We start from the raw sequence: 15,685 nt of genomic DNA, 5'->3' as shown, positions 1-15,685 counted from the left end.
GGGGGTAAAATAATAATCTAGGAGTACTTTAACTCGTCAGGGGGGTAAAATAACTTAAATAGGAGTACTTTAACTCGTCATGGGGGTAAAATAATAATCTAGGAGTACTTTAACTTGTCAAGGGGGTAAAATAACCCGGACAGCGGTAAAATAAAACGTATGGGGTAAAATTTTACTCCTTTCCAGGTTATTTTACTCCTAGACGTTTTATTTTACCCCTAAACATTTTATTTTGCTCAATTCTGAGTATTTTACTCCTTTTCTAATCACCAGTGGTAGCAAGTGTAATTGAAATCTGAATTGACCGCCATGTTGGAAAGTTCGTCTCTCTTCCGATATAGGTCAGACGTCCAAATATGGATGCCATGACCCAATATGGAAATTGTAGTAAACATGGCGGCATCAGTAGTAATACTATATTTGGCCATGCAGGCCATATATAGAAAGGATAATTGAGATAACATCACGCGTGATCTGTCATGGCGGTCGTTTCTAATAATTTCGTAAAAGAGTTTATGCATGGGTAAGGATTCGTTTTTTCAACAATTATGCAATATTTTGATAACATTATAATCATATGAGGCGTGAATAATATGCAATCTTACAGATTAACACTTTTGATTTTGCTCCATTAGTTGGCATAGGACCGCTTCGTAGCTCTGACGACGCAATATATAAAAAAAATCTCTCGTCGTCAGAAAGCTACGTTATCGCAGTTAGGGATCTGCTAGCTCTTCACAAAAATAGCACCATTGTATGTAGATCTACAAATAGCATGTGATTGAATTATTTGCATATATACATGTATAATGTAATTGATAGGCAAATGATAAACTCCATCTGCAAACAAATAAATTATTGCATATATACATGTATAATGTAATTGATACGCAAATGATAAACTCCATCTGCAAACAATTATTATTATTGCATATATACATGTATAATGTAATTGATACGCAAATGATAAACTCCATCTGCAAACAAATATAATTATTGCATATATACATGTATAATGTAATTGATACGCAAATGATAAACTCCATCTGCAAACAAATATAATTATTCAAAGACAGTTAAGAAAACAATTTGCCAAGCGTACACTTTATGGCGCATAGCATCAAAATGAGCGATGAATGTCTGTTCAAGGGAAATAACTCTAAACTTTGTTTTGTTGCTTTATCTTTTTCATGGAAGTGGGAATAATACTCCACGCCGGGAAAAAATTGGTTCTAAAATTGAACTGTCCTTCGCGATAATAATTGTTGCAGTGTTACTCGTTACCTTAAGGTAATAGGATTGTGTCACCATTTCTCAGTAGAATTTCTTCAAATTTTGTAGTTATATTGCTTCGAAGTAAAGAAAACTTCCTATTTCCGTTTATCAATACACTCCAATGACCTTAATATCACCAATTGTATCTGTTTGCCAGGTGGTATGGATGAACCCCCAGAAAACTGTACTAACACGAATGGATCACCGGATTATAGATGACATGCGCATTAGTGTAGAAAGACATCTGTTACGTGAATGGAATCTCCATATAAGGAGTGTGGGTTATGAGGACAAAGGCGAATACACGTGCAGCATTAATACAGAACCTGTTCAGGAAAAACACGTGTTTCTGGAGGTACAAGGTCAGTGGTATTTGGCAGTTTTTATTTTATTTTATTTTATTNTTTTTTTTTTTTTTTTTTTTTTTTTTTTTTTGGGGGGGGGGGGTAATTTATTGGGGTTTTGCGATACATTTCTTCATCAGTTGATTTTCGCACATTGCTGGATTACTTTTTCTAAACGTCCATTGTAAAAAAAATTATTTCTGTAAATAGAATGTTTCATAATATCTTTAAACGATAAATCCACCAACAAACGATAAATATCAAAATACGACCGATATTAAAGTCTTGCCATTAGATGGGAACATATTACTGTAATTCTGTTAAGATGATAATGAACGCATTCTTGCTGGACATTAAAGTTACAACATTCAGTTTCTACGAAGCAAATATTGTATCTGGTAATTAGGTTTTACAAAGCTTACACTGGTCTAGTATTTTCTACAAAGAATTGATATTCAGTTCTTAAATAAAAAGGTACACTGGTTTTGCAGTTCCCAGAATATCCACGTTGTTGTTAAGTTTCTTGTAGTTTAGTTTTTACAAAGCTTACATAACTCGAGTATTTTCCAAGAAATCGTCATCTTCAAAGCAACAATGAGCTTGCGCTTTCTTGGTCTCGAAGTTCAAACAAAGCTACAACGTAACCCTGATATTGCAGTCACTTGGTCGTGAAGTTGAAATAAAACCAACCTTGATTTTGCAGTTCCTTTGTCGTGAAGTTAAAGTAAAACTAACCTTGTTTTTGCAGTTCCTACAAAGATAGTTGACGAGTGGTCAAGCCGAGACATGACGGTCAGCGAGGGGGACACTGTAGAGCTGATCTGTAACGCCACTGGTGTGCCTCCCCCTACAATCTTATGGTACAAACAGACCCAGTACTACGACTCCGCCGAGAAGAAAGGTAGTTGTCCGACCGACCGGAGGTTCTATAAAGGCAGTGGTACGCCTCACTCACTCGTTACAATGTAGGCTCCCTGTATTTGACGCAGTCCAAGTAGGCGCACTTTATAGCTAAATCTCCATGTCCTGACACTTCGGTACACAGCGTTTTCCTAGCGAGTTACAATTTTTGAATTTTTAGAAGGTCTCAAGATTTAAGTATTGTAGAGTATGTGACATCTACAGTCTGTATTCGACCGCGTGTCTTTTTTATATAAATGTATATTCCCCGAAACAAATCTGATTAAAATCGAACCTTTCACTCTCTTCCATTATCATTTATTATGACGTATACTATGACATCACTACTTCAGAGGAACCGTTTTACCATTCAACGCGACACCTTAACAATATTTTATTTTAGGGAAAAAAATGTGCGAACATCTGTACGAAATACAGTAAAACCTCTTTATACCGCCGCAATCTGTTGAGAGAAATGTTGGCGTTGTACCGAGTTTTGGCGATAAATTAAGTGTAACGTATGAATACAGTTTTTTTCTTCAGAAAATGAGTATAAAAGGACCTTGAAATATTTTAGCGATTAGCGAGGTTGTTAATGAAATATGTGGCATTATATCGAGGTTTACCGTATAAACATGTTTATTTATCTGCGTTTGACTGACAGTCCCCCGATTATGACTATTGAGACAATGTTATCAAAGCCTGTTGCAATGGATCGTTAGAGAACAGATTTCAGAATAAGAATGATGTACCCAGCCATATTTGATTTTTCCGGACAGCTACTGTTCAGTGATAAACGAGGGGCTGAGTTATCGAGGTTTTAAATATAGTGATAAACTAGGGGCATTATATCGAGGTTTTACTAACAGTGATACACTAAGGTGAAGGGTGTGTGTGGTTATACAATAAGACGCCCTTTGTACTTCCATCCGGGTCAACAAGTGTGATTAATTTGATTAAACTTGTTTTATATTTTTTGTGAAACGAATAGAATTTCACTTTGCCTTGTATTTTGCCACAGCAGAATATATAAACATTATCAGAATACTATTTCTGCAAGTACTTAACAAAAAAGCTTTTGGGTAAGCCACTAGAATTCTTTCGATTTTGGGTATGCAGTTCTAGTATATAAATCATGAACTAAGTCAAAACTTATTTCAGTTAAAATATATTTTAGATATATTGCTGATATCTGAAACCTCACTCAGTAGAAGTGTACTTAAGTAAACCCGAGAATGCAAAATGTAATATTTGGTAATTCAAGTCTAAGAAGTCATCAAAATCAATTTTCAATTTTCAAATAAAAAGATCTCACTTCTTTGTTCTTAAGAGCGCTAAAACGAGACATTTTCAAAAGAATTTTGCCATCAAGGTTACGAGTATATGTGAAATAGTGTTCGTAGTAACAGCTAGAAGGATAAAGGTCGTACTAAAGAGAATGAAAAAAAAATACGGAAAGATAAAATTTTTCTGGGGGCGATACATAGGGGAAATCAAAACTGGTTTATTATTTACTGTAATATACATCAGATAAAGATATACAGGGGATGTCTTCTATTAATCGCTCGACTCCGTTTACTTGTAAACGTACGTACGGTGTATAAAATTGGCAGTGACATCATGAGTATTTATTATAAAGCAAATTCTTGAGGGACGTGTGTGTAGCTCCGAATAAAGAAAAACAAACGTTCAGATGAAATGAATTGAACTGGTGGATCTTCACTTTAAGTGTAGCTCCGAAACCACTTGCTGCAAAAAAAAAAGATCTTAGATAAGTACAAATATCATGGTTTGAAGGCGGTAATATATCAATTTATTGTATAATAAGTAAAAACATATGTTTTTGTGAGTGAAGGGATTGTGCATAGGTTTTCTTCAACACTCTTATATAAAAAGATATCATCATCATCATCATCATCATCACACATACTCTCATATGCAGACAAAGATGTCATCCTCCTCCTCCTCCTCCTCCTCCTCCTCATCATCATCATAATCATCTCACAATCAGTGATGATTATTTTTATTGTATACCTAACTACATGTCGTAACATTGTGCATCTGGTTTAAAATAATTTATTTCACATCTAATGTGCAAGTTCTTCCTTATCTAACATTATATAAAGGGGCGTAACTCTAACTACAGGTCCATTTGCACAAGTATATACTCATGTCAATAATACATTCGATTATAAAAAAGTACGTTACCTTTCAAAACAATGTAACGCGAAAATTACCAATTCAAGTTATTTTATTCCATCGTTAGGTCCCGATATTCTGTCATATTTTTGTAAGGTTTATTTGTTAGTAAATTTATTTATACGTATATGGTAACATTAACATAAAATATATTAAATATTGTGTCATTATTTAATATGCAAATTCACTTTCTCAGAACCGAAACTTTATAACATATAGAATGCAAAGTAGCAAAAAGTCCTACAAGCAAAAAATCAGTCTCAGTAAAATAAAGCGAGTTACTGTATACGTACCTGTATTGATGACGGCAGTAGATCTAGACTCCACTGCGTGGTTCTGAAATAGGAAATAATTTCACGGTGTTGGAATATTTTCGTTTATTTCGCATCATTTGCGCTCTCGGACCTGTTGATACACAACACATTTATATATTGTAACCGCGAAAATTTCCAGAATAAAAAAAAACATCTGTAGGAGTGACAAAATGCGATGATTTCGATTAGAAAATTAAAAAAACGTTTTTTAAGAACATAAACACGAAACTTAAGGACAATAGTTTCAGATGAACGTTACATTTCACGCTAGATTTTCCTGCCAACTTTGTATGTTGTATATAAAATCATGTAAATATCCCATTGGTGACTTTTTGTTTTTTTGTTTTTTTTGTTTTTAGTAAAACATGTACTCAGATGATTCAAAAACAGAATTATTGTTCAATCGTATACTTTGTTGTTTTGACGGCGTCAAATACCGGAGGCCCCTACGAGATGATCGAAATAGAACTTACATTTATCTTTAACTAATTATAGTGTCAAAAATCATTTAAATTGTACTAATGATATTTATAAACAATAAGCCTGTTATTTATCGATATTAATAAATGCATACTTTTTGTCAATTGTTTTACAATAAGTTTAATGTTTATATTATCAAAATGACATGCCATAATTGATAAACTTTGCTAGGATTTGTTTTACTTCAGACTAATGTTTGTCTTGTCAGTGTTTGTCAGACCAGTGTTTGTCTTGTCAATGTTTGTCTTGTCAGTGTTTGTCAGACCAGTGTTTGTTCTGGTCTATTTGTCAGGACCTCTGTATTTTGTCCCACGTGATGTCTGTCCGTCTGTGTCCATATAGAAGCATGTTTGGCATTGCCTATGTATGTACATGTACAAGTATTGTAATAACGTTAGCTCATATAGTTCGGCAATACTAGTTTGTCCTAACTCTTTACAACTCGACTATATATATCCGTAATGTGTGTTTGTCCTTGGTTGTATGACCTTTTGCCAGTGTATCCGCAATTGTCTATTTTGTCTTAAGTAAATATGTTTGTGTTTATCTTTTACAATCATTGTTCCTGATGTATTTGTCCCGCTCTATGCTCAGCCATCTGTCTCACCCACCAGTGTTTGTCCTCACCCATCTGTGTTTGTCCTCAGACACCTGTGTTTATTCTCACCCACCTGTGTTTGTCCTCAGTCACCTGTGTTTGTCCTCAGCCACCAGTGTTGTCCTCAGCCACCTGTGTTTGTCTTAAGCCACCTGTATTTGTCCTTAGCCACATGTATTTGACCTTAGTCACCTGTATTTGTCCTCAGTCACATGTGTTTGTCATCAGCCACCTGTGTTTGTCTTAAGCCACCTGTATTTGTCCTTAGCCACCTGCATTTGTCCTCAGCAACCTGCATTTGTCCTCAGCAACCTGTGTTTGTCCTCAGCCACTTGTATTTTTCCTTTATCACTTTCTTTTGTCTGTGGTCACCCGTATATTGGTTCTCGGTGACATGTGATTTTTGCTTTGGCTACATGTACCAGTGTTTGTTCTCCGCTACCTGTAATTGCCTTCGATCACATGTATTTATCGTTGCTATTTTTGCCGCTGGTTACATCCGGGTATCATTGTAGCCATTGTGGAGCCTGGCGAGATTCTTGTCATACACAACGTGTCCCGGTTCTGTGACGGCACGTTCGAGTGTGTCGCTTATAATGACGTAGGCCATTCTGTATCCCGAGAAATCAACGTAGCCGTCGTCTGTAAGTACATGAAAAATGACGTAATCATAGAAAGGACCAATTTTATCCCGTGCGGAGCGTTCTCTAAAATATATTCGTACATACATGTTTGTTTCTATTTCAAACATGTGTACTTTGGTTTGTAAATACCAATTGTATTTACATTACATAATGATTTTTAATTAAAAAGTATTTCGCCGGAAAAATTGAAGTGTACACAATTTTTGACTTTCTCGTTTCTATTTTTAGTTCCACCGGAAGTAATGTTGCGGGTCAATCGAATAGGTCAGTTTTTGGGAAAGGAAACAATTCTTGAATGTATAATCAGCGCGTCGCCAATGACAACGAGCGTATGGCTTCGTAATGGTAAAGAATTGAAGAACAGGTCTGGGAAGTTCCGAACGGAAGGTTACAGTGAGGGCCCTCACACCGTGACCCTCAACCTTCATATCATTAACATACAGCCGGAGGATTACGGCATCTATAGTTGTTACGCCTCTAATGCATATGGAGAGGACGTGGAAGAAATGGTCCTTTATGGCAAGTGACATTCATTTCGTTTTCAAAGTAACTGATAATTGGCATTTTTGAAATTGAACAGTTCCGCTCTTGACATATATGTACGTACCTTCTGTACACCCTTAGAACCTTACTCAAAATTCTAACGGCTACGTTTCTTATGATCTGTCTGTACAAGAACTTAAGAGAGCGTAATCCCCGAGATTTCGAATGTCGTGACAAAATCTAAGTCTTGACGCGACACCGTGCGGATAATACAAATAGACTAGCCTGATGTTTTGGATGAAGAGCATTTAGGAATCGCACGGATGTCTAACAGTAGAACCGACAGCTCTAAAGTTGGGTGTAGCTCTTTCGTAATCTTCAAAGGACATTGTCAGCCTACTGTGTAGCTATTGGTCTATTTATAACTGAAACCAATCAAACAGCTAACCGCGTGACTTCAGTTTTGTCATGACAAATGTCAGTGGTGCAGGGAAGGTATGTGTATCAAGCGCAAATTGAGCTTCCATTTAAAATTTGGTTAACTTTTTTTCTATCGCTAACCAGCAGTAACATGGTTTGGTATTATTTCGATTCGTCATCCGCAAATTCTGACGTCAAGCTGTTTTAATCGTACACTACAGGTTTTTAGTTCTAACATTCATTAAATGTTACTAAGATTTGTAAGATTATATTTCCCGCCATTTTGTTTATTTGTCGGTCGTCTGCTTTACATTTCCAGAGTACCCACGCCAGTCTCCGTCCCGCCCCCGGGATATCGCCACAGAGACCACGAGAAGTGTGTTCCCGTCGTCCAGGACATCGTACACCGTAGCGCCCGGGGGTATGCTCCTCAACGGAAATAATGTCCTTAGTAAGGCTACAGAAATACCTTAATTGATTTATAAAGGCATCATATATTGTTTCCTATTTAAGGAGTTTGTGACCTGGCCTGACCTTTCTATTTTACACTTCACATTCAATAACCAATCAGAAACCTCATTACATCACTCCCACGTTAAGGGCTTGTCACATACTAGCGATGTACCTCGCCGGAACTAAACCAGAGCAACAAAATTAACAACGGCGAGAACATCGGCAGAGCTTCAGCGAAAAAGCACCTGAAAAATCCAAATTGACCGTAGCAATACCGATGTAGTTCCGGCGTTCCCGTTGTGATAGCGTTGTTCTACCGATGTAAGAGCCGATGTGCTACCGAATACCACTTTTCTGTCACGTCAGTATTACTGATGCTCCGCCGATGTTATACCGAGTCGCCGCCGTTGTTGTTCTACCGATGTGCCACCGTTGACCGGAGCTATAGCGGAGTGTTAGCGAACTGCGCTGCCGATGTTACGGTAGTACATCGTTAGTACATCGGCGGCGCATCATTACTACTTCGGTGGCATTCGGTAGGACTACGGTATTACATTTGTACATCGGTACCAGTACGGTGCACATTGGGGCCCAATAGCTACCAATATTACATCCCAACTTGTTATATTATTCTGACAACGGGTAAACGACTTTGGTATGTCTTGGTCTGGGGACAGAAACCATTACTTGCCCTCTGCCTTAGGAAAACGTTAAAATGATGTGATGACAGGCGAGGCACTAGAAAACAAACGTTGTTAGGGAATAAAGTGAAAACATTATCTTAAAAATTATTAGTAATTATCGTATATGTAATTCAGAATAGTTAAATAGGATTATCAGATTCAAATCATTGTGTCATATACATATATGTTGTTCAGTCTTTCACTAAATTGATGGAGTAAGTTTTTACGAGATGTCTGGGTTATAGTGGTCATTTTTTTATTGAATTTAACTGAATATGTTTTCCCTGTGTCTAACGTATATTTTCAGGTTGTCTCCCTTGTCACATCTTTGTAACAAGCACGTCATACTGAAGAGTTCACATTATGAAATTTCAGTGAGACAGTGATTGAAGACTGAATTTGAGTTATCCGTCAGTATCACATCTTTGATTATGTCTTACATGTACATATATCAATGTGTGTAGCTGTTGCGCAAGCGTAAAATATGAAGAACAAAATCAACAATTGTCGTGTTATTATTGAAGAAAGTGTAGCGATGGTTTACACTTCTCACTTACACACGTAGGTGTACGTGACGTTAAGAAAAAAAAACTGATTGGTGAACGCGAGACTGTAAATAAAAAAAGAAAGTTGTACCAGGTCACAACTTCCTGTCCTCTTTTCATTTCAGGTAAGTACACATCTTCCTAAACTTGCTGCACGTATGTCAATCTCTACCCAGAGTTTGTCGTTTATTTCACTCAGTTAAACGTAATTGAGTGTAAGGGACGACAACTCTGAGTTGCACGTATGTGTAGAGAAATCTGGAACCAGATTATATTAAACTGAACATATATAAAACCAGAAAAAGTTACAATGTGCAGGTCAAACCGGAAGTTGTTCAGGTTGCCCCGGAATGGTTGCGCACATATCAAATAGCATATATATAATTATTGGCATGACTAGTTAGATGTACATGATGGCTCTACAATCGTGAGAGAATCGAGACTTAGTTTAATTTTGATGAATATACATTGTACCTGTAATTCTCCCATGTATCGTATTATCGTTACACACCCCGGAAATGTATACCTTGGTAACTACACGTACTGTACATAAATGATAATAATGGTTTATTTTGCAGGTGCTCCGATGTCAAGATCTTCCGGAACCTCTCTAAAATTTTCAACGGAGAATCGGATAGCGTGCTTGTTTGTGAAATTAGTACTAGTTTACATCACATTGTTTGTCATGCCTCTTTAATACATGTCATAATCGAGAGTTATCTGCCCTTACGCCATTTTGTGCCATTGGTTGTCGTTGTTGTTATGGCAACTATTCCAAAACTCTAATACGCTATCATTTCGAGTCAATGACTTATTCGAATATGAAAATAAAACGATTCAATTGGCTAAACAATAAATATTAAAAAAATAAAGCAAAGAAGAGCAGAAATTGTCTGGCCAATGGACACTTTAATCAGAGGAAGATTTGATTGGCTGCCCAATTAACAATGGGAATCTGGAACTGGAAGTGTTGCACGCGCTGCGCTGGACAATGGAGGAATCTGATTCTTACAAGAAAGGAATTTTAATTCACTTAAGTGCGTGTATTTAGGACAAGGTGAAATGGGATAGGTATTGTGTCTGAGTATTACCTGTAATATAGTCTCCATGTCGACGATCACGATCCTGGAATTATTCAAGTCTTCTACACACCGCATGAAAGACAATCGGAGTGTCTACAAAAGTGATATATTAAAAAAGTGATGGTTCCGGTCGCGCATGCGCACTTTATATGTAATGATTTGTTTGGAGGTGGTATGGTAGGTAGGTTTTGTTAGTGGTTGGCCGTCTACTTGCTGGACAAGTTTTGATATCGTACAACATGCTTTGTATGTAAGTTAGACAGCTGTTGGTCAAATAACTGCCATCATCTTGTTTTTGGAAACACTACTGAAAATCTAAGATCGCCACTTTTCTTGCCAATGTTCAATGGATCACACTATACGCATGCGCACAGGCTGAAGAGAATTAAAAGTATGACTTTATCATGGACAAACAACTGTTCAGCCATATATTGTCAAGAGACGTGTTTCTGTATGATACTTATGAATGGAACAATATGGGACATCCTTTAAGAGAATACTCCATATATGGACGTGTAATATACGCATTTATGCACATGCGCGTGTTCGAGTAAAGAGGTTGGTGACTAGAAATAACATAGCGGTATAGTATATGAATATATACCTATGAAATCTTCTACCTGTGCTTATAGATATTGTATAATTCTACACGGCATTTGTCGATAGGTTGATTCACGCGACTGAAAATAGTATCGTGATTTCATCATTACGTCTTTCCTGTCGGTAAAGTCTTTTTTAACAATTGTGAAATTCCCTATGGCAAAGTTATCAGTGCAAAGGGAGACTACTCGTAGAAGAATAGGTTACTATCGATGCTATGACTGTTTTGCATGTTTAAATTTTAGATTGTTTATGTCTGACATCTACGACTTATTTATTGTTCAGAGAATGATTGAAACAAAAACAAAATGAAAAATTCGCTACTTTTGAAAAAAAAAATATCTTTGAAAACGATAGAAAAAATTCGATATCCTATCATACCGTGGAGTCTTGTGGATCGAGACTCAAACCACTCTGAAGTTCCTTTTTGTCGAGAACACATATCATTGAACTGAATGAGCTATCTAGACAACTTCAATCTCTATTAAATTAGTTATTTTTAATTATAATTATATATTGCAGTAATGTAATAAATATACATCATACAATGATTCAAAAACAAAAACAGAGCATCGATATTAATTCGTTTCCTGACATTCATTTAACGGCTTTGGGACGTCAATGTAAAAAACTTATCGAGAAGAAAGTACGTCATGCCTTATTAATCAAGGTAATCAATTTGGCAAATCAATTAAAAAAATATTTAATTTGAATTTTTCTATTTCCTATTGATAGTCCCATTACCACTGTCAATCGCTGTTATTACCCATCGGAAACTGTTTTTATGGCGTGACTATAGCTTCTGAAAAGAAAACGATATTTTGCGTAACTTTTATGAAAATTTATAAAGATAAAATGAACAAAAAATAACAAACAGCAGTGTTCTGAGTGTAAAAAGGTAATGGCAGTAGGCCGGAATTCAAGCAGTAGGCCGGAATTCTGGTGTTTGGATTAATAAACTATCATCACTATCTAGTCAACGGGAGTGCCGTTTTTATTCATTTATTTAATAGATTATTTTTGGATAATGGACTTAAAATGTTAAAGGGTTCGATAGGAAACATAACGATTTCATGACAAATATATGCCTCTTTTATTTCAAAAATCAGACTGATAATAATAATTAATCATCTTATATAACTAACATGTATGTGATGTAAATTGTTGTTGAATATTACGGCTTTCCATGTAAATAAATATTGGCAAAACAAATAGACATGTACATATATACTACAGTGTAAATACACCTTGCAAGAGTGAGTGGTTGTTCGTGGTTAAATGTACAGGAATAGAATTTCAGAATAACATAGCAATATCAATCTCTTATTTTAATAGAGCACCGAGAGAATTTTTCTGGACTTTAACATTCTGGTGAAACAAATTTCACTGCACACTGATGTATGTGAGAAACACGTGTGACTGTGAAACTGATTACTGGGGCAATGTATTTGTCGATCGATTTCAGTCTAGTCTTACATGTAACAACGGTAAATACATGTTTTTACTAGACACCCAAAGGTCGTGGCGGGCAATCGGTTTAAAATCAAAATCGATAACCGGTTTCTAACCGGAAGTAGTAAATCGATTGATGGTCAATTGCATGATTGGGTTATTAGTTTTTTATAAGATTATTAGTAGATGTATTTTCTTCACAAGATTTATAAAACCTCTGTGAGCAGAACAAGTCCAACTAAAAAAAGCTGTTTTGTGTCGTAATTTAATTAACTGGTTTCTACATGTCGTCGATGAAGTAGTTAACAGGTTACGTATTTCAAAATTCCAAAAATTGTTTACTACACAAGAATGAAAGGCTTAGCATTATTACATATTTCTTCCTATCATCTGTGTATGTTTGTGTGTTAAAAACGGCAACGTTTGTTAAAATTTATCCTAACCTGATGAATGACTTTAAAAACTACCAAATTCAAACAAAAAGTTATTGCACATATTGTGTTCATAATTTGGACATACATGCTATATTATTGTTACCTCTTGTTTCACATTTTGGTGTGAGTGAGCGTGAAATTAAATATTCAATATCATGTTACACTTGGGTCTACTTGTTACATCCGGGTGTGTTCGCTACATCCGGGTTATGTGTGTTTAAATACATGTTGCATGCATATGCATTATAATTTACCAGTTCAACTGTTAATGAATTATGTATATCCGGCATAAGTTTTCAACGTCCTGTTTTTTTATATTTGGACGTCTCTTGGTATGAAACGTATAGACTCGTTTTTAATTTGTCCATCTCGGTATCAAACTAAGCCTCGTTTTGTATTGGGACGTCTCGGCATTACATTAAGTTTGATTATTGATGTATTGAAAAATATACTAATTTTCATGCAAATCACGTGACTAATAGGTCGAAAACATTGCACGTATGTTTGTGTACGCGTTATATTGAATTCAACTCCCTAATTCTACAATAAAAAGAATTAAAAACGCCCAACGCTTCCAAAATGTGTGCGCCATTTTTGTATATGTCACGTTGCGAGGTTGTCAAGTGACTTATATATGGAGACGTATTGGCTGTTGTTGATCTGCCAATGGAACCTGTTGTTATTGCTTTGACGTGATTGTGCTTTAGGGAGAGTTTTTTTTAAAGCTTACACAAAAACTAGCATCATGAAGAAAAAATGATTCTTGCCGATTTGGCCTTCCCATGATGCTTTGGATTTTCGAAATCCTCCGACATTCTAGACTGACGTAGCTACTTGAACCATATTGGTACATATGCTACAGCTACTGTACACGTGAAATATTTCGCGGGGTGGTTATTTTAGTAATTTTAGACAGTGTGAATCGGCTACATTACTTTTGTGGGGAAAGATATACCAAAAAATCAACAGCGAAAATTACTCCCTCACTAGAAAGTGTATGTTTGTAGTATACAGCAACTATACTGAGAAGATTCTTATATATTATGTGTACAGCTTTTAATATACATGTATGTACTGTAACTATACTGAATCATTCCAATCGCTTACAGGGTAGGATAAGTATGTGTGCAATCATGCTTCAGTGTACGATGGCACATGTGCCTTACTATGACTTTACTTATATCATATTTTAACTATACTGATACAATACTGTAACTATACTGAATACATACTGTAACTATACTGAATCCATACTGTAACCATACTGATACCATACTGTAACTATACTGAATCCATACTGTAACTATAATGATACCATACTGTAACTGTACTGAAAACATGCTGTAACTATACTGATACAATACTGTAACTATACTGAATACCTACTGTAACTATACTGATACCATACTGTAACTGTACTGAAAACATACTGTAACTATACTGATACAATACTGTAACTAAACTGAATACATACTATAACTAAACTGACACCATACTGTAACTATACTGATATCATACTGTAACTATATTTGTATAATATTGTAACTATGCTGAAACAGATAAAATACGTGGTATCTAGAAAGTTATCATACTACAATTATACTGGAGGTATATAATGTAATAATACTGTAATTTTACTGGAACAAATACTAAAGGTGGACTGTTTTTTTAATAGTGAATCGAGATTGAACGTATTCATTAAAAATACTGCAGGTATACTGCCACTAAAACTGTAAGTACACTGTTAACAATACTGTCAGTATACTGTCACCAACACGGTAAGTATACTGTTAACAATACTGTCAGTATACTGCCACTAAAACTGTAAGTATACTGTAAATAATACTGTAAGTATGCTGTTACATAGAACAATACTGTAATTATACTGTAAACAATACTGTAAGTATACTGTAAACAATACTGTAAGTAAACTGTTAACAATACTGAAAGTATGCTGTTGCATGTACTTACACTGTAAATATAAATATACTGGTACACTGTAACACAACTAGAAGTATACTGGTAAGTTTGTATATGTCTGGAGCTATTCTTGAGTCGGTAGAAATGTTAATGCATTCATGTTGAATATGATATTCTTTATATAAGACTTGTTCCTAACTGTGCATGTGTTCTAGGCGACCCTGAATCATTATTATCATGTTATAATTATGCTTGAGATAATATGACAAGAATTCCTTTTACAATAAAACATTCCGCAATATACCTTTGCTTATCTTTAATGCCTTTTTAAAGGATTCCTGAAAAGAAACCCGAACCTAGCGGGACTGAGAAAATAACAAAGATTTAATCCAGTTTACATAATCAACAATAATGTTGTGAATGTAACAACAATTAGATGGGCTCGACCGGGCTATCTGGTTAACTTAGGTTTTCTTTTGTATCAAACTATGATATAGTTATATCTGAATTGAAATTAACTACGTCATGTAGTTGAGACATGGACCATGCTATGATCCTCTGTGTAGCTTTGTAACACTGAGTAGGCCAGGATCATGTCACAGAACCCTGTTCTACAAACAATTGTGTGAAATCTAGAGTTATCTACCGTTAACCGATTTTGGAATTAACCAAATAATACTTATATATATCCTTAGTTCTCTTTCTATTTAAAAGCACAATTTGAATGAAAATATTTAGAATATTCTCAAACGTATTCCTTTAACTGCTTTCTAGTTTAAAAAAAATAAGTAACACAAAACAATATACTGTAAAAACTGCACACCTACTAATATCGATTTTATTTTGTATAGAAGTGGTA

At 35.4% G+C, this 15,685-nt stretch overlaps 1 protein-coding gene across 1 annotated transcript in view; it reads left to right on the top strand.

Annotated features, from left to right (window-relative positions):
* Positions 1-15,118, top strand: part of LOC110456324 (opioid-binding protein/cell adhesion molecule homolog) — a 145,347-nt gene extending 130,229 nt beyond the window's left edge. Inside the window, exons 3-8 of the mRNA XM_021507000.1 lie at positions 1,433-1,637; positions 2,368-2,520; positions 6,626-6,754; positions 6,983-7,273; positions 7,977-8,108; positions 9,917-15,118. Of these exons, the coding sequence (XP_021362675.1) occupies positions 1,433-1,637; positions 2,368-2,520; positions 6,626-6,754; positions 6,983-7,273; positions 7,977-8,108; positions 9,917-10,035 (1,029 nt within the window). The 3' untranslated portion in view covers positions 10,036-15,118. The remainder of the gene's footprint in view (positions 1-1,432; positions 1,638-2,367; positions 2,521-6,625; positions 6,755-6,982; positions 7,274-7,976; positions 8,109-9,916) is intronic.
* The last annotated feature ends 567 nt before the right edge of the window (positions 15,119-15,685 follow it).

Source organism: Mizuhopecten yessoensis, unplaced genomic scaffold, assembly GCF_002113885.1.
Source record: "Mizuhopecten yessoensis strain PY_sf001 unplaced genomic scaffold, ASM211388v2 scaffold8657, whole genome shotgun sequence".
Classification (NCBI taxonomy): Eukaryota; Metazoa; Mollusca; class Bivalvia; order Pectinida; family Pectinidae; genus Mizuhopecten; species Mizuhopecten yessoensis.
This window is presented reverse-complemented; position numbering and strand designations above follow the sequence as displayed.